The following is a 27881-nucleotide window of genomic DNA, read 5'->3' on the forward strand; positions in this document are numbered from 1 at the left end:
TTCAGAGCCTTCTCCCCCTGAGAAAGAATAGATTTATTAACAAGAGGTAATCAGGAAAGAATACACTTTTATACAAAACTGGAAATATTACTCAAGCTGTTGAAACAGACTGAAATATAATTCTCATACCACTGGGTATTGCTCACTGCAAACATCTGATGTGCCTGTTAGAGGGTAAAGATGCATGTGCAAGGGCGGGGTGTAAATACAGAACACGTACTGTTCTAGATATAGGTTTGATTTAAACACGTGAAAGTGGTACATGCCTGCCACTTAAGCTTTAGGTGTTTTTCTATACAAAGCCAGTAAAAAATACATATAAATATTCCAAGAGTAAGCACAATATTACTACTGTATAGCTCCTGCTAACACATTATAGACAGGATACAGAATGTGTTACACTTATAAGTTGTTTTCAACGTTTGTTTCAAGGTGTCATACACAGGAAAAAGTTATTACAGAGTTGAACGATCATAAGAATAACACATTTTGAGGGATATGTCTTTAAACACATTGCACATCAGGAAATGCATCAGACTGCCTGCACGTTAATATTGTACAGGGCAGGTGTCTCTGCTTCATTTGGCAAATTGTAGAATAAAATAGTTGACATAGTTCTGTGGTATATAATCCATTTCATGATTAAGGCAAAAACCATAATGCACTGGCCAAAGAGGATTAACCACAAAAACTATGCTCTCGCTGTTTTGAATGTAAAAGCTGGGAATTTAACTTCCTGAAGTGGCTCAATATTGGTTACATCTGCTACATACACTGCCCGGTGCTTATACTGGATATATACATCATGATGCCCACCAGGGGAATAAGTTGACAGTAAGCTAAGCGTTTAAAACCCGTCTCTACAAACTGAAAAAACCTGTCCCCGTCAGAATCAGCAGGCTTTGACTCCGACATGTTAACATCTCTCAAATCTCTGCAGTTCTCTCTTGAGCAGGAAAGTTGATGGTCATGTGTCGAATGTTACCGCCACCTCTCATGAATGAGCGTCTTTGTTATGCTGCATATTTCCAGTATGATGTGGGTAAGTATCGTGTCTATGTACTCTCCCGGCTGTTTTATTCTCTGGCTGAAAATAGCTTCATTGTAAAGTGTAGTTTAAGACGATAAATAACATATAAATACTCTGTGACTATATAAATAAAACCTCTCTGGGCTTCTACTCAAGTCTCTAATAACAATTATACATAACGGGTCCATTGGGGAACACATACTAGAAGAGAACGGCCTACTGTGTCTAATACAAATAATAGTGTATGTACATTATGATATATAGTTTGTGAACTGTCCATGTGAGGGCTGAGGGAGATCCTCCTCATGATGACGTTTTGGGCTCGATTCTCAGAGACGCTTCGTAGAGGCTCTCCTCGTCCAGCGCTGCACTACAGTCCAGCAAGTACTTTGCCACCTGCAGCAACAAAGAGCACAACCACAAAGGTTTTTATATAATTTCTGTTTTTATATTGTCCATATAAAATAGATATCATCATAAATTATTGAACGAGAGCATGTACACATACAAATTTGGGTTATATGCATTTTCTTAATGCATCTGAGTCCTGAGTTGGCTGCTTTGTAATTCAGACGGAGACAGAATCTCAAAAAAGAGGTGTGTATTTTTTTATTTGGTTCTCAAACAGGAAAGGGAAAAAAAACTAAAATGAGGCTATCGAATATTTTGTAGTGTTGTTGTTTGGAAAAAATACAGAAATGTTTACTTTATTGTTAATTATCACTAACTAGTAATCACCGGTATACATTTGACCTATAAAGCCATAGGGGGCAACCTCTCAAAACTTCTCAGTGGCCTCTTTATTTAGATTAAATGGAAATAAAGAGTTCACATGGTAATTTATTTTTGACGTATTAAACTCGAGTACCAATCAATACAGACGTATATCCATAAAAAAACTGAAATGATACATTCAACTAACCCATCCTGACAGGTAATCAAAGCTCCTGAAAATGTACACAGTTAGAAAAGTTATAATAATCTCACCTTTGGTTGATAATCAATCTTGTAAGCTGTTTGCTGAAACTGACGTATCTCTCTGATGATGTGAGATATCTGAAGACAAGTGAAAGAACAATTATATAAGATTCAACCTTACAGACTTTGTTGTCAACCAGTTTCACAATCATTAAAAAAATGATCAAATGAACACAGAAGATGCACATAAGAAAAACTAAATTCAAAAAAGGATTTAATCCATTAATGTGATGAATGTAGATCATCACATGGGTGTTTTTACCATCCTCATCTTAGAGAAGTTGACCAGGCTGTCCTCGGTGTAGTTGGGCGTTCCCTCCTCGATGAAGGCCAGGTCAGTCAGGTACATTCCCAGGTAGGGGACACAAGGAGGGTCACAGCTGAGGACAGCAGGCGGGTCAGAGGGACACAGCAGTTATACAGGTGTACACACAAAGAGCAATAAACAAACACATAAGGAGCAAGTCAAAATCCCTCTAGTAGAATGTGTGAAGCCTCTACAGGAGAGAGAGGAGCTGTGGACACCTACTTCTTCAGAGCTTCTCTCAGGTTTTTGAACCGTCCCTCTGACGACACCAGCTTCTGTAGCTTGTCGATCACAGTCTTTGTCTGGAAAATGTACCAAGGCGAAAAGGTTACAATCCAGATCAATTTAATTCAAATGTTTAGCTGACAAAGTTTTATGAATCGAGGAAAATGTATGAGAATTATCTCTCTGAGCATGTTGTTGTCTTTTCACTTTGTTTGATTTGCAAAAATTGTGTTTAGTTTTGTATTATTGGTCATAAAAGAAATAAAGAATGAAATGCTCAAAGGACCAAGAAACATTTTTGTGCAAAGAATCAGAACTGAAGATCAATACCACTCGCATAGCTGTCGAGTAACTGTGAAGGTAGAACTAGGAGACAGGAGGCTTAGCTTAGCTTTGCTTAGCATAAACACTGGAAACTGGGAAACCACTTGCCTGCCTCTGTCCAAAGGTAAGAGGAGGTAAAAGTTTACCTACCATCAAATGGTAAATGGTTACTGATTAAAAAATTGTATCTCATTTGTTGAATCAGCACAAAAACCAAAGAGTAAAAACAACTAGTTGTGGTTTTATGCGAAGTCACATCCTGGAACTAAAAAAACACTCAATAGAGTTTATAACTCCACCAACAATTTTCGGCGAAATCAATGAAAATGTTGAAAACAATGTTAAAGATAGGAGAACATTTTTTCTGGATCTATCCCCTGATTGGATTCCAGAGTCCTTCCTTCAAGTTTCGTGGTAATCCGTCAAGTTGTTCCTGTTTACTAACAAACAACCCCTGATGAAAACATAACCTCCTTGGTGTAGGTCATTATTTCTCGGCTGGGATGTCCAGAAAAAAACAAAGCTAAAACCTGAAGATTACTGTGACTGTGAAATATTGGTTAACTTCACCGCTGGAAGAAATCAGGCTTCAGTCAGATAAGAGGCCGGTACCTGCTTGGAGACTTTGACCCAGGTCTTCTTGAGGCGAAAGATAGAGCTGCGGTTTAAAGAGGATGTGATCTCCAGCACTGCGTTGTAGTTGTGGAGGCAGCGGCAGATGTCAGCCACCGCCACCCATTTCTCCATCACCCCAACACGCATGTTGACATCGTCCCAGTGCAGGATCTCCGTGGCGATCCTGTTACTGATCTGACAAAACATAACAGACATCTTGATAATAATGTTTATGTATGTATGTATGTATGTATGTATGTATGTATGTATGTATGTATGTATGTATGTATCTATCTATCTATCTATCTATCTATCTATCTATCTACTGTATCTATCTATCTATCTATCTATCTATCTATCTATCTATCTATCTACTGTATCTATCTGTCTAAGACACGTACATCGTTGAAATGCTTGGTTGTTTTCATGATGTACGGAGTTCTCTCGTTCTTGTCGTTCTTCATCCAGCCTTGACCGAAGAACTCCCTGTTGAAAAAAAAATGTTTTCAAATGATCAACAATGAAAAACACACAACATGTGCACTTCCCTTCACCCTCCCACTCAGCCTCTATGACTTGTTTTTATTTGATAGAGCGAGTGACTTTGTTTGAGTGTGTGCGTGTACTCACTCGTATGGGATGACCTTGAAGACCAGGTGGTCCAGCAGTGTGAGCTGCTCCGCTATCTCCAGGGCAGAGTGGCTCTCAAACGGTTCAGTCTTACAGTCCTCCATGGCCTGACACACACACACACGCACACACACACACACGCACACACACACACACACACACACACACACACACACACACACACACACACACAGATAGTAAATGGCGTGTAAAGTATAAATCATTTCTACAGGACACACAGCAATTTTAAGAAGTAAAATGATTTTTTTAATACTGAAAAGGCTTTTGTAATGTTTCCCTCACCATCTGTGTGATCTCCTCCAGGGTGACCTGGTTGTCTCCAGGGTCCTCCTGAGTAAGAGTCCTGCATACAAACAGACAAACGTGCCATTATTTGTCAGTTTTGTCCAAAATTGCTTTGACCTTTCACAACGTAAATGGATTCAACCTGATGAAAAGTAGAAAACGTTGACCCATTCAACTTTTGTATTCATTTCTAGTATTTGTTCAGTTTGGGTTATGGGCACTTCAGGTTTCAGCTTCATACTTTAATCATGTGGGCAGGTTGATTAGTTTACACACAAAACTGTATTTTTTTGTGCTACACAAATGTAAGTGCTTGTTCTATCTTCCGCAGAGGAAGATTGTTGTTATGGTTTTTAATGGTGGCATGGTTGTGCGGTGGTTAGCACTGTGGCCTCACAACAGGAGGGTTTCCAGTTCAAATCCAATTTCTGAGTGGAGTTTGTATGTTCTCTCTGTGTCTGTGTGGGTTTTCTCTTGGTACTCTTTCCTCCTACAGTCCAAAGACATGTAGACGAGGGTTGGGTTCATTGGAGACTCTCAATTGATCATAGATGTGAATGTGAGTGTGAACGGTTCTTTGTCTCATATGTTGGTGGCCCTGTGATAGTGAACGGTCCAGGGTTTCATTGTTGGCGTCGGCAGTGGCAGTTCTAGCTTTGTTCATAATTTCACTGATACACGTTCACATGAGTAAACCCGTGAACGTGTATCAAATCCTGTCCTTTCTTGCCTTCCGTAGGTGCGGCAGATTCCACCGCTCCACCAACCTCGGGCTTTCAGTGGAGACCTGAGGTGAACCTGCCCCCTCCCCATCTCCTACTTCTGACTGTGAGATCTCAGCAGGTGGATACATGCCGAGCTCACAAAAAAAATGGCTCACTTACTAACAAGATTAGCTGAGCCTCACAGTGACATCATATCATTGACGCGCCACTGAGTGATAGAAACTATATCGTGTGAACGTAATAATTCATTTTTTTGGGGTGTGTGCCCCATGCCGCCCCCGACAAAATGCCCATATCTAAATCATATCTAAAGCATTAGAAGAAATCTTGCAGAATGTTTTTCTACCTGATTACAAACAGATGTGTCATTAATAACTGTATGTGCCACCAAGTGATAACGATAACAGGAAACCGACCTGATGATGTTGGCAGCTGCCTTTCTTTCCTGTGTCAGCAGCTCTGGGTCATGCATCACCTCCTCCAGGAAACCAATTACCCGCATCTTCAGCTCTGTGTTCAGCTCAAAGTCCTGAGGACCAACACATTTACATTTACATTTTTCATTTAGCTGACGCTTTTATCCAAAGCGACTTACAGTAAGTGCATTCAACCATGAGGGTACAAACCCAGAACAACAAGAATCAAGAAAGTACAATTTCTTCAAAAAAGCAAAACTACAAAGTGCTCTAAGTAAGTGCCATTGAAGTGCGACTAAACTGTTAGTTTAAAATTGTATTTAAGGTATAGTCGGAAGAGGTGTGTTTTTAGTTTGCGGCGGAAGATGTATAGACTTTCTGCTGTCCTGATGTCAATGGGGAGCTCATTCCACCATTGAGGAGCCAGGACAGCAAACAGTCGTGATTTTGTTGAGTGTTTAGCTCGCAGCGAGGGAGCAACAAGCCGATTGGCAGATGCAGAGCGGAGTGAACGGGCTGGGGTGTAACGTTTGACCATGTCCTGGATGTAGACTGGACCCGATCCAGTGAAGGGAGCGGAGGAGCGGAGTAGTGTGAGTGAATTTAGGTTAAAGACCAGCCGAGCTGCTGCATTCTGGATGAGCTGCAGAGGTCGGATGGCACTAGCAGGTAGACCTGCCAGGAGGGAGTTACAATAGTCTAGGCGTGAGATGACCAGGGCCTGGACCAGAACCTGCGCCACCTTCTGAGTGAGAAGGGGGCGGCAACACGACAACAACAACAACAACAACAACAACAACAAGAGTGTCATCACACAAGGGTTGTTGGGTTTTCTTCTGAAAAGGCATGGAGTGACAGAAACGAAGAAGAGGAGAAAAGGAGGAAAGTTAGGTGTACCTGTGAGTGTTTGGAGACCCAGTGACGCAGCACATTCAGGACTCGGTTTGTGGCAGCTCTTCTGATAACAAACTCTTTGTCCCCGTTCCTCTGGTCCGTAGGAAAACCTGGGACCATGTTTAACAACATCATGTCCAGACTGAATGTGACAAACTAAGAGCATCACTACTTTTAATGGGTTTCTATGTTGTTTACATACAGAAAAAGATGAATCATCAGTTTTCACAGTAAATATTCATCAAGGAAATGTACATTATAGCCAGAGTGTCTTCCCTCATCATCCTATCTTATATTCTTGCTTTGCACGATTCTTTAATTGTAGAATTATATTCACCCGAACAACAGATCGGACAATCTAAATGTTATTTCTCAAAAGTAAAAGAATTATTCCAAAGTCATGTTATGAAACCAATCTGTTTTTGAAACTGATTACATTTCAATACTTTTAATTATAACATATCTAAATGACAGCACAATAGTATAAACAATCCTCAACAAGCCAACAGATGCACCATCCCCTCGTGTGACTGACCTGTGCTGGCGAGCGACATACGACGGTACTTCTCCTTGGTTGGCGTGCCTTCGTTGGCACCAGCCGTGGCGATGGCAAAGGCTGAGGCGGCAGAAAGGGCACTGCGGTTATTGTCCAGCTCCCGGCAAGATGACACCACCATGCCATTGTTGAAGGAAAACAGGGAAAACTCTGCAAGGAGGGAAACAATCAAATCCCTTAATTACTCTTCACTGTTGTTCGTAATGTGAAGGGAAAGTTCCACTTAATTAAAAAAAGTTTTTGACAGGATCAGGCTGAGAGGGAAATCGCCTGTTAGGTTATTAAAGGGATAGTTCACCGAAAAATGAAAATTCCCTCATCATCTACTCACTGCTATGGCGATGGAGGGGTGGGTGAAGTGTTTGAGTCCACAAAACACTTCTGGAGTCTCAGGAGGATCAGGGGATACTGCTTTGTTGAAGCAGTATCCAATACAATTAAAGTCAATGGTGTCCTCTCCTTCAGATGTAATAAATCAACAGAAAAAAAATAAAATGCCCCCATACTGCTCGTGTGGTGTCATCCAAGTTAACGGAAGCCCCGACATTCATTTTCTACTTGAAACAAGGTCATTTACACCATGTTTTTAGCCTAAGGGGTGGATGCATGTTATGTCTTTTCTGCTGTTTCATTACGTCTGAAGAAGAGGACACCATTGACTTCAATTGTATCGTATTCTGCTGCAACGCTGTTTACGCCTGAAACTCCAGAAGTGTTTTGTGGACTCAAACACTTCACCCACCCCTCCATCGGCATAGTAGTGAGTAGATAATGAGTGAATTTTCATTTTTCAGTGAACTATCCCTTTAAAGGTGACGTTGTTTCCTTTGTTGACCACTAGAGGGGAACAAAGAGCTAAAACGGACCCAGCAGAGTGTGCCCTGCAGCTCGTGGTGGTGATGGTGTACACTCCACCGTGTCTGCCTCTCTGCCGCCCTCCCTCTCTCCCTCCTTCTCTCCCTGCCTTCCTCCGTTCAGCCGGGGGCGGTATAGAAGAACACGCACATCGTTGCTAAGGTACAAGGTTTCCTTCCACCTACTCACACAAGGCGCTGGCTTCCCTTGTATCCAGCACCGTGGGAAGAGAACACACTGGGGATGAATTGTGCCTGACGACCTACAGGCTCGATGCTCCCTCTCTCTGCAGTATGGGAAGGGCCACGAGGCTGTGGGTGGTTTTTATCAAGACCTTATTTGGCTAGAATTACACTCCTCACTTTCTGAGAAGTTAGCTACAAGTCGGCTGTGGCAATGTTTATTTAACTCTGTATAACTCAACCGCTGTAACTTGTCCCACCTGCTCAGTCGGAGTGTGGGGTTTTCACCTTTTTAGATTTGAGACATGATTGGAAAACATATTATCCTTCCTTCGATGTTGATATAATCGAGAATCGACATGTTTCCGATATTCAGTAACACCTGCCAGGTTTTCCTGCTAATAATTGCACTTACCTGAATATTTCTCAGTATTTAAAGGTTTTTATTGTGTAACTCCAAGAAATGTGCAGTTGAATGTTCCAGGTGTATTAGAGGAATAGTTTGACATTTTGAGAAATATACTTATTCAATTTCAGGCTGAGAGTATATTGAGAAGATTTGACATCCTGGGATTTCCATGGTTACCTGGCAACCTAATGTGACTGAATAGCGTAAAAACCTTTAAAAAATGTGTAATATCAGTCTTTGTACTGATAAAAAATATAAGGTATATCTTTTATAACATACTATAGGTCCTGGTCGGCAGATATTGTTTCCTTCTGACAGACCCAAGCTACTTCGTTGCCCCTGTTTCCAGTTTTTGTGCTAAGCTAAGCTAACAGACTGCTGGCAATGCCATAATATTTCCTTCACAGGCATGAGAGAAACATTGATCTTCTCATATAAAAATTAACGCTTGGTAAAAAAGCAAATTTCACAAAATCACGTAAAGCTAGTAAATTCAGTCAGGAAATATCCTGCCAAACCGGCACTCCAGAAAATAGGAAGGTAAAATCAAGTATATCTCTAGCCAAGGAATAGCTGTTATGTTATAAATGTTTTTGTTATTGAAAATATCTATTATCATTGATCAGTTCTTTGACAGGATGTTCCTCTGGTGAGTACTTTATATGCAACCAGCACTAAGCACTAAGCTACTGTAGTTTCCCAGCTTTAACATTGTGCTCAATGTGCTTGTCATTCATTGTTGACAGCCGGAATTAGAAGTAGATTACAAGACATTCTAAACAAGTCTTGGAGATAGATGATGATAATAATATAATTATAATAATAATGGAGAAACAGAGACATACTGTACCAGAGTTTTTGGACTTGACATTCTTAGGTGTTGACGGGGACTTGGGTGGAGACATTTCTGCTTCTACCTCGTCACTCGGACCTGGGTCCTCATCACATTCCTCTTTCACTGAAAGATCTGCACAGAAAAAGTACAAAGTGTTTCAGATCAAGAGGAGAGACAGTAGAGAAAATGTGTGACAAAGAAATGTGCAGACGTAACCACTGAGATGGTATAGAACAGAAGGTCTAGACAAAAATTGTCTAGACTACAAAGCCCATTAAGTCTAAAAACAGGAAACATTTAAAAAGAAATTGTATAATTTCATAAAAATGTACTATTATTGTTGATAGTGCTGCTTAGTTGAATTTTATATTGTTGATAACAAAAAATTGTTTTTATCCCCAAATAAACACAAAATTATCTTTTGTAATCTGATCTAATGTTATGATTCTACATTTACAACCTGAGAATCTTTTGGCTGGTTCTTGGGTGTTAAATCCCAAGTGATACCCTTTATTTAAACAAAATATGAATTATGTAAGCTCTACTTTAATGGAATACAGAGGATACATATATGATAGATGTGAGCCGTGGACAGGGGACTTGTAAAACTGAAACCACAGTGAACAAGCTCCTCATTAAAACTGAGTACAATCCCTCGGACAGTGGTTCTGACCTTGCTTGTTAAGGGCACTCTCCTCAGCCTTGCCTTCGGCTTTGGCCTCTCCCTCGTCGGGGATCTTGCTGGCCATGGTGCTGGACACGTACAGCTTGTTGATGTCGAGGGTGGTCTTACTGAAGGGGGACATGGTGGTGTGCATGCTTGCATAGCCATTGGGGGAGCAGCTGAGCGCGGCCAGGTCCAGGGCTTTGCCCCCTGTAATGATGGGGATGTTGAGCGAGAGCTTGCGACGGCGGTTGGGCGAGGACGTCTTGGTGATGGAGAGAGGAGGAGGGGAGGAGAACTTGCGGCTGGCACGCGGCGACGTGGGTGGCTCGCCGTAGAGGAGTTTGTTGTTCTGGCTGCTGGCGAAGAAAAGCTCCAAAGAGCTGCAGAGAAGGAGGGAATGAGAGAGATGAGAAAATGGAAGGAGGTGTGTGAAAAAGACAGAAGGATGAACATCAGCAACTCTTGTTCACAACTGACAAAACAACAGTTTAAAATGATTTTAGCAGCCTCAATGGGAGACAGTGGTAGGGGGAGATATGGGGGATCGTGGCGCTCGGTGTCGGTACACAGAAGCAGAGAGGGAACACCACAGGGCTCTTCGGGAGATCTTGCCTCTTTTATTTAAGCTACATTGTTTAAGACAGCATCCTCCTTGCACTGAGAGCCACCCCCTCTGAAGGCCTATAAATAGCATGTCAAGTGACAGTGTGGGAGGCACGGGTGCTGCCAACAGCAACCAGCCCAGGGGAGGCCCACAGAGACACGGGGAGAGAGAGACCGAGCGAAAAGGGGAGCCAGATAGAGATGGAGAGAGGGGAAGTGGGAGAAAGAGACAGAGGTGCAATGCAAAAAAAAAGAAAGCAGGGGAGAAAACAGACAGAGAGGGAGGGGGCGAGAGAGGAGCAACATAGTGGATATGGATTCCACCACAGCTAAGGCTGTATGGGAGTGGGCGAATGGTAAGCCTCCTTGTTGTTAGCCGCAGCCATGTTGTGTCTCCTCGCCTGTATTTGCAAAACAGTAAAAGAGAGATGAGAGGAGGAAAGATGAGGACTGAGGGAAGGAGGAGGTATAGGTTGGAGGGGAGGAGAGGGATGTAAGCAGGTAAGGAAGATAGGACACAAGAGGAGAGGAGAGGAGAGGAGAGGAGAGGAGAGGAGGGTTCTGGGTGCAAAACACCACCATCAATATTTAATACTGTAGAGCCACTGCAGATGATGGGAGAAAAGGAGCGGGAGGGAGCGCGAGAGAGAGAGAGAGAGAGAGAGAGAGAGAGAGAGAGAGAGAAGACGAAGAGACAAGTAGAGAGGGTGGGGTCCTGCAGCAGAGTGAGGGGTTGCCATGGTGACAGCGCAGCGGAGAGAGGGATGGTCAGACTTGTGGAAAGAAAAAGAAAAAGCGAGAGAACGGTAAAGGGTAAAGAGAGTAACGAGAGAGAAGAGGAGGGGTTGGGGTAAGGTGGGCGGACGCGGGACCCAATTAACTGTGATGGCGGAGTGAAGATGTGACGGCCTGACCCCTCGCTGCCTCCTCTCCGGTCCCTTCTCACCTGGACGAGATATCATTGCATGACAGGCTGCGCATTGACCGGTCCACGTGAGTGCAAAGACAAAATCAAACAGCAGGGAAGTCCCACCTTTTCACTGCACCATTACCACGGCAGTGTCGCTGCATCTTCAGGAGAAAACAAGTGGAAATCAAAACTTTGTTCCTCATTCGGTGGCGACGGGCTGCAGGGATTGACCTCAGAGACGCATAACAGTGTCTATTCACATGCTAATGGAGTGCTCAGGGATACAAATAGAAATACTTCACCAAAAAGGGTGAAAATAACTCTGTGTCAGATTGAGATCTACAGCTTCTGCTGGTTGACACATGTTTTCTGTGCCTGGTTGATATTGGTACTGTATATATTGAAGACATTACTTATTTGACTTGATCGCATTTTACTAGGCCTTGGAACTTAGTTGTCCCATGTTGTTAAAGCACAGGCGCACGCACACGCGCACGCGCACACGCACACACACACACACACACACACACACACACACACACACACACACACACACACAAACACACACACAGGTTTACCCAGCTATCCTTATTAGTACTTTGCATTGACTTCCATCCATTGTGGACAGCTAAAACAAAACTTCATCCCAAACCTTAATCATGACCAATTCATGCCCCATCTCAGAGCCCATTGGCTATTAACCTCTGGAGTCAACAACCAATATTATGGTGCTTCCGGTGTTGACAGTGGATATCTGGGCCAAGACTTCATTGGCCATACACTGTTTACAGTCAAACAACCCGAGTGGAACGTTTCTCCACACAAAACGCAAACAACGATAGTTTTTTAGGTGTTTCAGGTCCAGGCGAGACTTTGGCTAATCTGCAGATGAATTAAAAAGCAAATAGCTAATGCATCGATCTCCAAACAGACTGTTGACCAGCAGGCAACCAAAGCCTGGTTAAATATGGTTGGTCCAACTGGAAACGGAAACCACACACGCTCACCGTGCAGGGATGGCACTGATGGGCTTCTTGTAGATGGTGATGAGCTTGTCCAGCACCACGTCGGCGCTGGTGAAGACACGGTAGGAGTGGAGGAAGGTGTTCAGGAAGTCGATGGAGAGGAAGCGCAGGTCCGTCAGCCTCTCCAACAAGCGCTCCACGCTGGCGTAGCGGATCTGCAGCACCTTGCAGGAGTTCATCATCTTACTGAAGCGAATGTCAACGTCGTCACAGTACAAGCTGGTGTCAGACCTGTGTCGAAAGAGCAAACAAAGGTTAGTATGTTACTTATGCTACTAAACTGTAGTTATGTTATGTGTAGCATATATAGATATGGATTTGTTTTCTACCCAAATGGAAAAAGCTTCTTTTCTATTATGTGCAATTATCCAGGAATAATTTGAGGATAAATAAATTTGAACCACAAGAATAAAGTCCTTGGTACTGGCCTCTGGGGGCCATAAATGACTTAAGGAACTCTTAGGACTCAGTCACACATGCCTGAATACAAATTTCAAAGTCAAAGTTCAAAGTTTAGCAAACCAAGAAAATGTTTTTTTCAGCCCCCTTCCTGCTGCTGACCCAGGAGGGGAAGGTTCGCCACTTCTACATTTGCGTATACGTGACTGGGCCCCTCATTCAGGGCCCCTTGGACCGTACAAAGGACCGAGCATGAGGGTTTGTATGTCTTTATTGTTAGCAGAACTTGAGGGCTCTAAAGTTCAAGTGGTGACTTTGCACACATTCATAAGGAATGGGACCATGTTATTAGATTGTTTTTGTACTTCTATGAATGTGAGGACTGATTTTAAAGTTAGAAGATGTTTGAAAAGTGAGACATGTTTGTCATCTTCTCATGTGTTTACATTGCTGTTTGAGGTCTGGGTAAATTTTGAAGGTAAGCATGGAGTTGTGATTGTTCAGGTAACGGCCCAGAGAATAGGTTATGTCATTAAAGGTCCTTACAAGTATAGAAGCGTGAGCTTTGGCACATATAATCATGCATTTTTCATGTTACTATGTATCTACTGCATGTGATGCTGATGCCAGTCTCTGTTTGTGCATGTATAATGTATGTGCTTGGCTGCGCGGCGTCCGACACACACTTAATCATCTGTGGCACGGAGACTTTACTGTTTTCCTCGAAGGCGTTCATCATCAGACCGTTGCAGCGGATGTTGTCAATGCACTGTAATAATGCAAGCAGACAGAGACAGTATAACAAAGAGGGTGAGTGAGTTCACAAATCCTGCAAGTTTCTATTCCCACATCAGATCACATGTGGACCTATATAAACCCACAGCATTGTTAAAAGCAAACTTACTTCTATACTCTGACTGACAACAGATTAACATAGTTTAGTCGATATGGTATGTAGGGAGCGTTAGCTCTCAAACTCTTCCTGGAGTTTATTCCATGACTCCTTCTCTGTGTTTATTTATGATATACTGTATTCAGACTTATATACTTTATACCGATGAGGAGACAAACCTGGCTGATGTCACTGGTCCACGCCGACTTCTCCTGTCGGGATGAAGCCACCAGGATGACGGTGTAAGGCTGGACGTCTTTGGGCTCCACCATCACTTTAAAGTCCAGATTCTCTATGTCCTGGCCGCTCCTCTCCCCTTTAGCTGCAAAGAACAATTTCAACGACCTTTATTTGAATAAAATACACTGACATCAAACACCATAAGAACATTGGAAAAAGAGGAATAGAAAAGAAAGCAAAAATGTTAACAAAATGTGACTGTAACTCTGAAATATAATATTTTGTGATTATTTGCTTTTTTTCTACACTCCATATTCATGTTGTATACTACACCTGCCTATATAATTATAACACTCTATATGCATATATGTATTTCTCTATTTCAATATCTACTCATATATAGTGCACAAATACAATAGCCTATACATCCTTGTGAAATCATCCTTTGCAACCGCACTTTACTTGAGTATAACATTTCTGTCTCAAGTGAAGGTGTATCTTATCTTATTTGATGTTAACTTATCTTAGTGATTTATTGATAAATATTTGATGAAGTAGCCAAGTAAGGGTAATAAATACCCATGTTTAGTATTGTGAGATTCCAGGATTGTGTCAGATACTATAAAACCGGCCACTTTAGAAACACAGCATGAGTAATTTTAATGAATCCTGGACTGAAGTTTGTTTTCTCTGTTTGGGAGCTATAGTTACAGAAAAACAGTTTGACTTGATGTTTCATCTACTTCATGCAGCACATATAACCTTCTGCGTTTCTACATATATATGTACTGTATTGTGGAAACTTACATTCATCATCTGTGCCCTCTGGCTCCTCCATCAGTGTGCAGTCTATGAGAGAGATCACTCCATTCTGTGGCAAGGTTGAAAGGTTGCAATGTTACAAGGTAATACAGTGTGTGTAGTAACTAAATTTTGCTTTACATTTTTCCAGTGGAACAAAAATAACACCCTCTACTGAAATAATAGTTCATTTGGTCGACTCGTGGAAGTCCACAATTAGTATAATTGGATCTCAGCTACTGTCCAGCTGTACCTTGGTGATGTGAAGTTTTCCTCCAGAGCCTCTGGTACAGATGATGAGATGTTTGGAGAACATGAAACACTGTCTCTCGCCTTCCTTCTTCAGAGATAGAGAGCCCAGTCGTCCCCTTGTGATCTTCCCTTTCTCACTCATAGGCACCTGGATCAGAGAACCTGTGGAGTCATGGACACAAACACACGTGAGAAAACATTCATTTTACTCTAGTGACTTTCACTTGGAGCTTAAAGTTAATGTCCAAACTTTGAAAGCCATTTATAATGTGTAAATAAACAATACATTCTATTCAGTAAATTTTGATATAGGCTATTTGTAAACAGCTTTGCAGTTACGATTCTTATTCAGGTATTGTGGCTTCAAATGTTGCATAAAGCATTAGACAGTGGGGTGTTCTTCTTCTACAGTGTTTACCCTCATTTTTATTTAATGGCCGAAATCTTGACAAACCAGTGAGAGCAATAAGATAAATGTCATAGTTTCACTGTCATTGTTATAATCAGACAATGAAACAGACGTACCTTGCCTAACGAATGTCTGACTGGTGTCCAGCAGCACTTCACAACCCTCCACAATCATCCGCTCAATCGCCAGGTTCTTCCTGATGTTCTCCGTCTCACTCACCTCATCGTGCATGATTCTGACGGGACAACAATCACTCATTGATTCATTTGTACTTTAATACACACAGAAATACAGCACTACTTTAACAGACTGATAAATAGAGGTTGACTTTTAACTACAGATCATTTAATCAAATGATATAAAAAATTGGCTTGGATCAGTTTTGTAAAGCAGGACAGTTTCTCAATCACATGTTCAGTGTCAGCACTGAAACACACATTAACGACGTGGTTAACACCAATGCAAAATGAATGTAAGTAAGCACACTGTGTGTCTTTGAGTTGTAACATACAGTACAGCATACAATGTATTTTCAGTTGTTTGACTGACTGACCTGGAAAGTTCTTCCAACTTTGACTTAGCGTAGTCCAAACTATTTCTCTCCACATGCTCATGGGGCGTGTGAGCCAACAACTCATGCAACGTCAGGATGTAACGAGGGATCTGAGGGAAAGAGAGAGAGAGAGAGAGAGAGAGATTATTTGATATATGAAATATTTCAATACATTTTCAATGAAACATATTTCCATCAACATGTTCGTCTATCTTCACTTTAACATGAGCCTCAGCATCGGTGTTACACTTGTAATGTAAGTTTGAAAACTTCAATACAGATTGTTCCACAAAATGTTATGTTCTAGTTTTACATTAATAAAACTACAATTTGATAAAGATCGATAGAGTTATTGGAAGGTTTGAAAATAAGGGATAGATGTACTTTGATCCACTATTGTAAAGGTCTAACTCAAAGGTTATGCAGCAGAGATCAAAGTCTGACTTTACAGAAAACAAACAGGTATGAAGCCTTTTGGACATTTGCATTGTTTAAAATATTACAAATGTTGTTTTCACTGTCATAAAATTCAAAGTTTGACTTGTAAAAATAGAAGCAGCAACTGTTCTTGCATTAGATTTAAAGGAATTGACTCTAGATTGCTTCATGACACTGACATGAATTTTACTGTTCACCTTGAGGCAAAGACACATTAACCAAAGTTGATATAATACTCAAGTGTGTCCCTGGAGTCTCACCTGAAACATGGGGTAAGTGAGGAAGGTCTCCAGCGTCCTCTCCTCACAGTCGGGTTTGGCCTCGTACTGTTTCAGAAGCTTGTCGAAGTCTCGGTTCTGTTTGCAGTGGGCCAGGATCTGCAGGCTGTACTGGTGGTTCCTCACAAACTCCTGGTAGATGTTCAGCATGGGCAGCAGGATGTCGAACAAGTCGGCTGTGAAGTGAGACAGAATTCATTCCTATTGTATATTCCCTGTGTTTTGATTAAAATGTTAGATAACCCATAAAGCCAATGAGCAAGAGATAGAAAAAATGTATTTTTATTTTTTACTCTTCCATTCAAAAAGTCAGCTGCTCAAATCTCTGCAAACACATTCAGGAAGTGAATTCAGTCTGATCTGTGCTCCCGTTAGATCTTAATTTGAAAACCAAAACAGGCTGTACAGTAGCAGCATAGCAGCAGTAGCAGCATTCTGTTATTAGTGTTTACAGCCATCATTTGTTAATCATGTGACAATAGTGTTTACAGTACAGATTGTGCTATAATATCATTTTTGGATGTAGTGAGTGACATCACTCAACCTCTATCATACAGGGTTTGAGGCATAAATCACAGAAACATATATCTTATCAACCCTCTAAACATTTATCTGACAATGTCTTCTGTTTATATTGACCCGTTAAGAATCCTAACAAAAACAAGGCTAATGCCGGTTGACTGAGGGGTTGATCTCTGCGGATCTTACCCAGGACCAGTGTCGGCCAGCTGGCTATCCTGGCCTTCAGACCCTGGTAGAAGATTTGGTGGAGGAACATGATGGTCTCACTGATAAAACACATAAGCAAAAATGGCCGTTATGAAATATTGTTCAGTGGCAGCCCCCTCCTTGCCGAGTCACACCACTATCACAACCAGTCTCACCACCAGCCACCTGTTAAGGAAGATGCTGCTGACATCATCGTGGGTAATGGGCGGCTTCTTGGAGCTGGCGGCCATGCGAAGCGGCCGCAGGAAGTTGTTGACCAAGATGTGGAGTTGCTGCACGTATTCTGCCTCGGCCTCCAACATGCTAAACACCACCTGGTTCCTCTTCCTCATGCTCTCGGCGTGGGGCGAACGGATATAGTCCTGGATGATGGTCTTCCACTTCCTGCGGCAAATCCAACCTCGCAGGAAGCTCTGGACCTGTGGTGAGAAAGTATAGCATTACAAGGTTATGCTGTTATGGATATACCTGCATGCATTTGTGACTAGCCTTTATGTTGCTGATGTAGTACGTTGAGCTTTTGAAGGGTTTAAGTCGACTAACATGGAGAGATTTACTTTCTTACTTGAATTTATATTACAACAATAGGAAAAACTTGATGGTCTGACTTAATTTACACGATTTTCATAAGATAGCCATCATTTGTTAATCATGTGACAATAAACAGTATTTTAATTCAAATGAGGCCTGGAAAATGTCTTCCAAAGAGTAACATATTCCAGATGTAAGACAACTATCAATCTTTACACAAAGTAATGTTACATACTTACAACATGAAACCCCTAAAATTACCAGTGTTACATAATTTGGAGCAATAAAAAAGCAACAGTGAGATAAACAGAGATTTCCAACTTCCTAAGGTGAAGTGAAATGCACAGTATCTTTAGTCAGATTCAGATCCACATCTTCTATCTGATGACTGTAATTGGTATGAAGACCAGCTGAAGATACAGTAGCCCTGGTTGGAGCATCACAATATACATTTTTATTATTTTACTATTTACTATTTAAACTTTTTTTCTCTTCTAATTAATATATTTTGCCCACTTGAGGGCAACATAGTAAACTGTCAACACAACAAGAGCGTTGCCACGAAGAAGAAGTCCTACAGACTTAAGTTGAGTTTCTCCTGACTGGACATTTCAATATTCAATACCCCTGTTTGGGTCTCACCCACTCTCGGGGGAAACATATGCTCTCATAGCTGCTAACTTTCCACTATATTCAGCAGCTAGCTTGTCTCTAACCTACCTGCTTCACCTTGCTGTTAGTCACGGGTGTTGTGTTGTGTGAGAATTATCTGTGGCTTCATCAATGCAACTTTCCAAAATCTCTATTAAGGAGCAGAAAGCTGCCTCAGTGTCAAGCTGAAGACAGGCAGCCATTGGCTAAGTGGGACAAGCCATGCTATGAATGCAAGTGTAAAGCTGAATAAACAAGGATTCAAAATAAAACCTGCAGGTGCCCAGAGATGATGTATTATTTAAAAAGCTGTCTCAGAAACTATACATATCCCCGGAACAGATCAAACTTCACCAAAAACCTTCCCTACTTTCTCTTTCCTACTTGCATTACGTTTGCACATTGAGTTGGACTCTCTTCTTTCGAACTGCGCAGCACCAAACCCAGTCACATCTCACCTTTTTGATCTTCTTGATCTCGGTGTCATCGTCACTGGGTGGCACCTCTGGATTCGACTGGATCTTCTCATTGTCCTTGAGCAACCCAGCGATCTGAAATTCAACACAAACCTGTGATGCAGTCACTCACTTGGTTAAGACTAACACCTTGTGCTATCAGCTAACCTGTAAATCTTTACTAAAATCCTACTCGTGATCTTCTTCATCTCATATTCTCAAGATCCACAATGTGTTTTTATTATAGGTGTTTTATTCAGTGTTTTAAAGTGCTTATGTTCATTTGTTTTATCATCTATTAAAATAACTGTACCAGTTGCAACCAAATGGAAACTAATCCACCCTATTACATTTACTCTGGTTATATGACACAGTGTGTTGGGACAGTGAATAAGAAAAGAATAAAAATACGCTAATAAATTATGAAATTAAGCAAAACCAACCCAAGTCAATACAACCTCATGTTTTAGAATAGAAAGTGAGACAGAGGATTATCAAGCTCTGCTGCAGAATCAGGTACAATAGCAGATGATTCATGCATATTGAAGACATTCAATTAAATTGGAGCTACCCATTAGCACATTAAAGAGAGATGCATTTGATCCAGTTTGGACTGAATAAGTAGGATACAAAGCACTGAACAGCATTGTAGGTGTTTCAAGCTCGATGTTTGTGATGAACTCACAGTGTTGTGGTTGTAACCTCATCTGTGACCTTTGTAACGGGCTGTCTTTTTGTGTGAAAACCTCTCTGCCTGATTTCTTTCACTTCATCTCTTCTCTCTGTCTCGCTCACAATGTACCACACACTAACACAGACCACCCACTTATATACAGGTGTCACTGGCATGAAATCACAGGCAGGTTACCTCTGATTTTAGCCGCTCTATCTCGATTTCCCCATCCTCTATCTGTTGTCGAAGTTGCTTGGCAACCGTTTTCTCCGTCTCCACGATTTGGAGTAGATGGAGGTACTTCTGCATGAGGGTCTCATGCTCTGTAGCCAGGTTCCTGTAACTATACAGACACACACAGAGGCATCGCAAGGACCTCATTAACGCATGTTTCATGGGCTCTCCTTAGACTTATAAAAGCTAAAAGCAGACCTCTGATCAGCATATGTTTGAACCACAGATCTTAACGTCCACACAGTTGCACAGGCGCTTACATGACCCAGCCTTCAAATACTCACCAGTTTAGCAAACCATGTGTAAAGGCTGCTTCTGCATGAGGAATAATTCTGTACATTACCCAGTTCAACGCTTTATGTATATGCTAAGTGAGGCTTAAAGTCTGTGCAGCCGACTCCTTCAAGCTCGTATAAATCAGCCCTCAAAGTAATTTGAATCTAGACGTATCCTGACAAGTGAGGACTGTTCAATAGGAGCTTATGTTTAAATTAAAGCGACATTGGAAAACGTCTTGTTAGACCGGAAGCGTGCTGAAATAAGAAGAAAAACACAGAAATTCAAAGCAATAGAACGACGATGAAGACGAGCAAAATGACGACAGATAAGTACAGATGATCATTCGCCTGCTGTGCATTGCATACGTACAGGCCAACTTCCTCCTTCTACAGTAAAGTGCTGCTGCCTTGACAGAACACTAATCAATGTAATCCTCAATGAGTCCAATCAATTGACCTTTCGCCATACAAATGCACTCTGCTGACATTTACAATGATTGTACTGCTTGTCTTTCATGACCCGTTTTTGTCTCTGAGCCTTAAAGGGGCATTTTACTCATCACACATCTCAGGACTCCATACATCATGTCGAATAATAATTTGTTTGTTTTCATTTCTTGAAGTAATAGTCTTATGAAAGAGTACAACAGGCACGCGCTTAAAATCCAATGGAGGGTCTCATGAAAGACTTCTCCTGTCTTGTATATAAAGATGGACGACGTGACTCCACTTCCTCGCACTATCCAGAAATGAAGCTGGAATAGCCAGGGACAAATGCTGCCATCTTGCACCATTTGAAGCCAGACTGCGCAGTAGCGATCGGGGATGGAGCCATGGCATCGAGGGCCCATGCACGACACACGCACTTCATCAATTACGAGTCAGTCTAAGCTTTCAATCATAATGTTTCATCCCTGTCTTTAAAGCATCAAATAACTAATAAAAAACATATTTATTGGAGAGATAAGCATTTGAAAAAACATCAGTGTGATAATAACTAAAACAAATGATAGAAACCTTCATTGCCATAAAATGTATTGACGTGTACTTTGACTTTTTGGTTTTCTTTGGTCCAGATCCTTTCCATTAACATGGAGGAGGCTGCAGCCAGCCACCAGGTGGCAATCGAGATGTTTTGGCTTCACTTTTAGGATTCAGTCATGTCTCCATTGGTGGATAAAAAAAGTACACACACACACACACACACTTCTCAACAACACTTTCCGCAGCTGAATGTGTGTGTGTAGGTCAGAGGTCATGTGTGAGAGGTACCTGGCCTGTGTGATAGCAGCTACCCACTCGTCACAGTCCTTGACGTCCTCAGTGCGCAGCTCCAAAGCCTTCTGGTTGTCATGATTAAACGTGACAGTGAAATAATACTGCAAAACAACAAGATAGAAAGAAACAGTCTAATATCTATTCAGTACATTATGACACAATTATTAATTAATTAACTTATTCAAGAGTTTGCTAAACATCCCACTGCGGTCGTCACTGACCAGCTCTTTTGTAAAAACAACCAGAGATCTTGTTGAAACTGAAGTTGTATTTGTGTACACATGCATGTATGTGTCGAGTGCAGAGATCCTGAGGGAGAGGTCTTGAGAGAATCATTATAAATCCTCTGTGCATTCTGTCTGTAACCTGACCCTCTCCGCTGACGCCATGTTTTGTTTAGTTTAGTTTTGCGTGGTCGCAGGGATCTGGCTGCATTTTAGTGACGCACCTGGGACCTCGCCTCTTTTTACTCACTCTCCAATTATTACCTCCGGCGACCCCACAGCCTCAAAGGTTCAGTTATGGCAATTATGGCAAATGTTTTCTAGTAGGCTTATCAGATCAAATCATCAAAGTGGTGGTCATCGCAGTAACAGTACAGGCGGACTATTTGTGGTCGAAACGCATCAAATTATATAACACTGATGCATTGTAAATAGACCCCAACAAATCCAATATATTGGATTTTTTATCCCTCCCAAATGCCAAGAGCAAATCATTTGTGAAGGGGAGTAATGTTCCATATTTCCTGATGAGCAGCAGAACGGCCCTTTGTCAATAATGTGCTTCTCATCTCCCGCTTCCTGCAAGCTGGTGTGTCAAGCCTTTTAGGCGGCTATATTTAGCTCCACGCCACTACTTTTTTTTTTTTGCCACAGAGACATTAGCTGTCGGTAAGTCAGACAACGCATCCCGTGCATTAAATTCTTGTCTAAAATCTATGAATAAAAAAATGCTGAATTTCATCCAGATCAGAGGTTGAACAGGTTTAATATGATGACTGATGAAGGTGACACTCGATGACTAAACATCAGAGTCATTGCATCTCTAAACACCTTTCATAAGAAATTAAAGTTGACCTTTAGCTTAACTTTCTTTTTAACTTTATTCAAATATAATCCGTGAAAAATGATTTGGTTTTTCCATTTCACTTTTTTGCATCTTTTGCATGTTGAAAAAGAAAATAAGCTGCTATTCTGTATAATAATGACCTGGATTATATTAACAACTTGATGGATCATCATTTTTATCATTTTATGAGAATTACTTATAAACATGATTTCAAACCATAAAAGCATAGACTGTTAACAGTTGCCATGTTTCAGAAGTCTGCTTCACAGAAAGATACCTTACTTTTATTTATGATTCAGCAAGTTCTGTTAGAACACAACACTACACCTCGTATAGTGTAGTTACCTCTGCCAAGGGGGTTTCTTGTTGGTTCGTTTGTTTTTAAGCAGGATTACGCAAAAACTACGGATGGATTTCCACAAAACTTGGTGGAAGGATGACATATGGGTCAGGGAAGAACCCATTCAGTTTTATGGTTGTGTTCCTGTGTGTGTGTGTCAGTAAAACGAAAAACACAGGGGTATAATTTTTTCTGCATTGAAATAAACAGCAACAATACATAAACGGTGAATCTACATATTCCAAAATAATTGGAAATATATTGGAATATTGATTGATTGGTCTACTCCTTGAACTACACACAGCTATACTGTTCATACAACACTTCACTTCAAGAAATTAATTCATTATAAAGTTCAAAGTTCCTAAAAGATTGTTAAACCGCTGCAAATCGAGTTTTATTGTAGACGATGTATGAATGTTTGTAAACAACACTAAGCCCCCACACTCCATTTCTCATATGCACATATTCTGCTGTGCTCACCAAGCGAAGCACAGTGCCGAGGTTTGTTGTAGCACATTTTGTTGGCCCCTTCAGATGCACTTTTTCAGATGCAAATAGGGGTTGCCATAGTAACTGGGGGCTTAAACGTAGCTCGCCTTCTAAATGAGGACTAAGAACATTTAAAAAGTAGACCACTCCAAAGAATACAATGAGAATGGGGAGATGGACGCACGAGGGGGGGGAGACCGATCTTTTGGCTTTTTGAGGAGTGAACGCTATAAAAAGCTCCGTAGCCCTGCAAGGTGGCAGTTGGCTTGGCATCTATTCGCAGCATTGTCCCTCTCGCTGTCACACACAGATAAGATCCTGTGCTGGCCCGGCCATTCCTCTGTCGCCTCCGACACACATATAAATACAGTACATGCACACACACACACCACTGAGAGACGCAGAAACAGACACCTGGAATCTGCTGGAATCTGCATATGTAGCAGCGCAAATGTACAGTACAGTGTGGCCACACACAACCTCTGATGTTCCCCCATCGACTCGATTGTCATCCTTTGTTTTTCCAGAGTGGGGGAAGTGAAAAGGAAATCTGTATGCCCTCAGACACCTGCAGCATTGATTACTCTTCCTGTCCTCAGCTCACCTTTTTTCTATGGAGCTGCTCACTTTTATACATCGACACAAGCGTCTGCAGGGGGACACACTGAGGCACAGATCTAGACCTCAGGACGAGCCCCCCAAAGTCCCACCATATGTACAGATGTGGACCCCCACACACACACGTACATGCTGGCATGATTGACAACATGCAGAACTTGTGTTTGTGCAGCCAAACACACAAATCTTATACGCACATTTAGCACGGCAGAAAACGAACACCCCCACACAGCCAACATAACACTGAGAGAATTTATTCCTGACACATATTAAATAAAGGGACACGTGCTGAACAGAAGACTGAGTTATGCTAATTGAAGGCTTTCAAATTCATTTAATTCACTGTTGAAATAAATTCAGTGGAGCAGACTGCATCAACATCCGTCATCGTGGATGCCACTCAGGCCCCTGCTTCATCCCCAGAGCAGAGCACGTCTCTTCTACTGACATGCTTTAAAATAAATAGGCAAGGGGACAAAGTTAGCTGATGACTTGTGTCTTCCAAAAGAACCCATATGACAGATATGGGTTTATTATATATTGATCTGTTACTTTTGCTTAAGTTATGGCTGATTTTAGGCAACTAACAACACCACATTGTTTGTCAGGAACACAAATTCAAGCAAACAGACAAACAAAAAAGAAAAAAAAGTGATCTGGGATAAAAATAAAGATTTAGCATTTGTGTTGAATTGTCTGATATACATAGCGCCCTCTTGGCGACATGAACAATAATCCTGATGTCGCAGGAGAAGAGGGCAAGTGCTGTTTTACGAACGTGATGTGACGCAGAGTCCAACACAATGGACATGAACACCAGGTACAGCTGATGAAAACAAGCACAGTGCGACTGTAGGAGGTGCTGCATAGGGTTTACCAAGTGTCTATCATTTATTTATCAACTCTGGATTGTGGCTTTAAACTCACTCATAACCAGACAACCTACAGAAAGGCACAGTACAAATTAAATGATCATGCTCAACAATTAATCAACACAGGAGATGGGATATTACATGAAGATATTACATTTGTGACGTGGAGATTTTCCTCTACGGGAGTAAACTGTTGTTTTAGCTTTCTAAAGTTGTACAGTCATCTTTTCTTCTGCTGCTCTTCACTCATGAGTTAATGTTGCTATTTTCAAATTACCCCTTTTTTGTGCTTATGTGTGAGCTTAATCCTGCACTGGAGTTATTTTAACAGTGATTGGAAGTAAAATCTAGTCCGGACACATGTGAGCCCTGAATAATGGGCTCACATATTGGTTTCTTTTTTGTTTTTACTTCTCTCTCTATTATCAGGGAAAGTAGTGGGGTTGAACCCAGGAATACCAAACACAGTTTCAAACATTTAGAAAGATCTAGCATGAAAAGCACACAGAGCATCAAGAGAAATGGTTTAGAGAGCTGCTGTGCATGCCTCCCCATGTCGGGTGAACCACCAGTGGTTTGCGCACTCCTACAGATATAGTTGGGTCGATTAGGGCCCCGAAGCAGAGGGAAGTTTATTTAAAGATGATAAAATTATATGTTATAGTGACCTCAATATCATCCTAAACAACCAAAATAAGTAAGTGTAAAATACTATTACTTCAAATGTTTTTTACAGCTAAAACAGCCCGGGGTCCATAACTGTATACTGATGTGTACAGTATACCGGTCATTGAAAATACATAATCATATACATTTTATGTTTACCCAGAAAATGAAGTAAATATGAAGGGGAACAATTTTAGTTTTTATTTATTTAGAGATGCTTGATGGAACGGGTTCAAACTGACCCCAAGGATAATAGGAGGGTTGATTTGCTGTGACAAATTAGAAAGTTTTGTGGCACTGTTGTGTTAAAGTGTGGCATGTCTGCAGTGCAGGGCCTAAAGTCCAGCTTTTCCAGCCTTGGTGAAAACATTTAAAGGCTACATGAAGTAAAAAGGGTAAAGGATGGTGCCACAGATGTGCCACATTTTGCATATTGATGGGGTTTGTGTGGGGAAACAACTGTCAACCTAAAGGAAAGGTTGCTATGAGCAGCTCAAATGACCCATCACTGGAGTTGCGGTGTGAGTGCTGCAGGGGAAGCAGCGGAGCAGACTGCAGCTGGCGGAGCAGATTTCAGAAGGTGACTGCAGTCATAGCTCACAGCAGCTTGACCACCTCTCTGCCTCTTTGATGCTTTTATGTCACAAGGTTTATTCCTTCCAGCAGCAGCAGCAGCAGCAAGTCTGCTTCACTGGAGGAAACCATCCTTCCTCACTTTTATATCGTATGAATAAAAACTGGAAATCATCCAGCCTTCACACATGTTCATCTACAGCTCTAAACTCCAGAGGAAGCCGAACGAGTGGAATGGGGGGGATGTATATATACTGAGAAACAAAAGCATGCCTGAGACATCCTTTGCTTTTCATTCATTCGTTAACAACCCTGTAATAATGAGAGGGCTATCAAACGACCCGAGCCGCTGTAAACTGGGGAGACGCAGTTGCCAAGGTAGGATGCTATTAATATCAAGACAAGGAATTAAATCAATACGTCAAAACGACAGGGAAGGGGGCAGCTCTCCTCCGCAAGATGGCAACCTGCAAAGTTTGGGATGCAGCTGAAGTTTATGGCCCCATCACATATGCGCTGCAATCCCCGACGTCTAAAAAACACACTGTACACCGCTGCGTGAATGTGATGCAACAAATGATTTGTTAATGAGCAGATACGAAGCGGAGGAAGGGGAAGTAGCTAAGTTTGCGCAAAGAATCCCTGTTAATCCCGCTCACTCCCTGTGCGTTTTGCGTTTTTTCTCGGTATTTGAGGTCAACTGAGAAGATGTTTTAACGCCAGATGTAGACAATCAATTTCTCAGGATGACGCCATTACGCAACACTGAGCGTCAAGTGAATTATAATTCTCAGGCATCTCTGGGAAATCTTTTTTGCGTGTTAATAGACGTTGGAATAAAACTGCGGGAGGGAAACGTCTGTCCCCGTGTTGGTGCGTAAAATCTCAGGCAGACCCATTAAAGTTGAGATTGGGATTGGGATGTTTCGCCTGAGTCCGAGACGCGTGAGCTCCCCGTGCGCCCACACACTCTCTTACCTGCTTCTCCAAGCATTCCTTCGCTGACAGCGACGGTTTCGGCGACGGCGCCCTGTCGCACACGCATCCCTCTAACAGGTACAGTCCGGAGGGGCGTGAGCTGGAGTCGCTCTCGAAATAAAACAGCATGTTTTGCAACAAGGCGAACCACTTTGAATGCCATTTTGTGTTGTCCGAGCTCCTCTTGCTCAGGCAGCCTCGCCTCGTCCCGTCCTTCTTCGCCAAAAGCGCCAGGTAGGTGATGTGGCCATCATTGAGCCGCATCCCTTTCTGCATTTTGGCTGCGGTGTGCGCGCAGGGGGGTGGGGGTAGGGGGACGCCTGCGGATTCTTACATGGTCTCCTCTCCTCTCAGCGGCTCGGGCGCACGGTCAGACTTGGTGGGCAGCAGCGGCAGCCCGCTCCCGCGTGCCCCCCATGCACGGCTGCCACGCGAGTGTTTGAGAAGAACAGAAGAAAAAAAAAGATGCGAGTGAAGAGTCGCTGTTGCGCGTTCAGCTCCAAATCCACGCTCCGAGCTCAGGGACACCGCCGAGCTAAAGCCTCTCTCATGAGCCTGGATCGCTCATGATGAGGATTGAAGTGTCCGCGTGCGTAGCCTACACACGTGCACGCGCACTCACTCTCCACCCTCTCTCTCTCTCTCTCTCTCTCTCTCTCACACGCGCACACACACACTCAGCATCCAGAGGAAGCGCAGTCACGTGACCCCGGAGCAGCAGAATTCAGCACCTTGGACAGAAACTCAG

The 27881-nt window shown here is 42.1% G+C and overlaps 1 protein-coding gene across 1 annotated transcript; it reads right to left on the minus strand.

Annotated features, from left to right (window-relative positions):
• LOC118108083 (ras-specific guanine nucleotide-releasing factor 1) lies at positions 1-27443 on the minus strand. The gene is made up of 27 exons (XM_035155701.2): positions 27134-27443; positions 21518-21624; positions 19929-20076; positions 19064-19156; positions 17589-17842; positions 17403-17482; positions 16677-16870; positions 15979-16088; positions 15542-15660; positions 15018-15178; positions 14771-14834; positions 13963-14105; positions 13578-13660; positions 12475-12723; positions 9961-10334; positions 9303-9419; positions 6986-7156; positions 6454-6560; positions 5557-5669; positions 4413-4473; positions 4110-4216; positions 3881-3965; positions 3477-3674; positions 2538-2617; positions 2271-2388; positions 2018-2086; positions 1-1426 (listed from the first exon to the last, which is right to left on the minus strand). Exons 1-27 carry the CDS (start codon positions 27407-27409, stop codon positions 1334-1336), a joined length of 3774 nt encoding a protein of 1257 aa, XP_035011592.1. The 5' UTR covers positions 27410-27443; the 3' UTR covers positions 1-1333.
• Positions 27444-27881: the final 438 nt, after the last annotated feature.

This window comes from Hippoglossus stenolepis, chromosome 1 (assembly GCF_022539355.2).
Source record: "Hippoglossus stenolepis isolate QCI-W04-F060 chromosome 1, HSTE1.2, whole genome shotgun sequence".
Taxonomy (NCBI): domain Eukaryota; kingdom Metazoa; phylum Chordata; class Actinopteri; order Pleuronectiformes; family Pleuronectidae; genus Hippoglossus; species Hippoglossus stenolepis.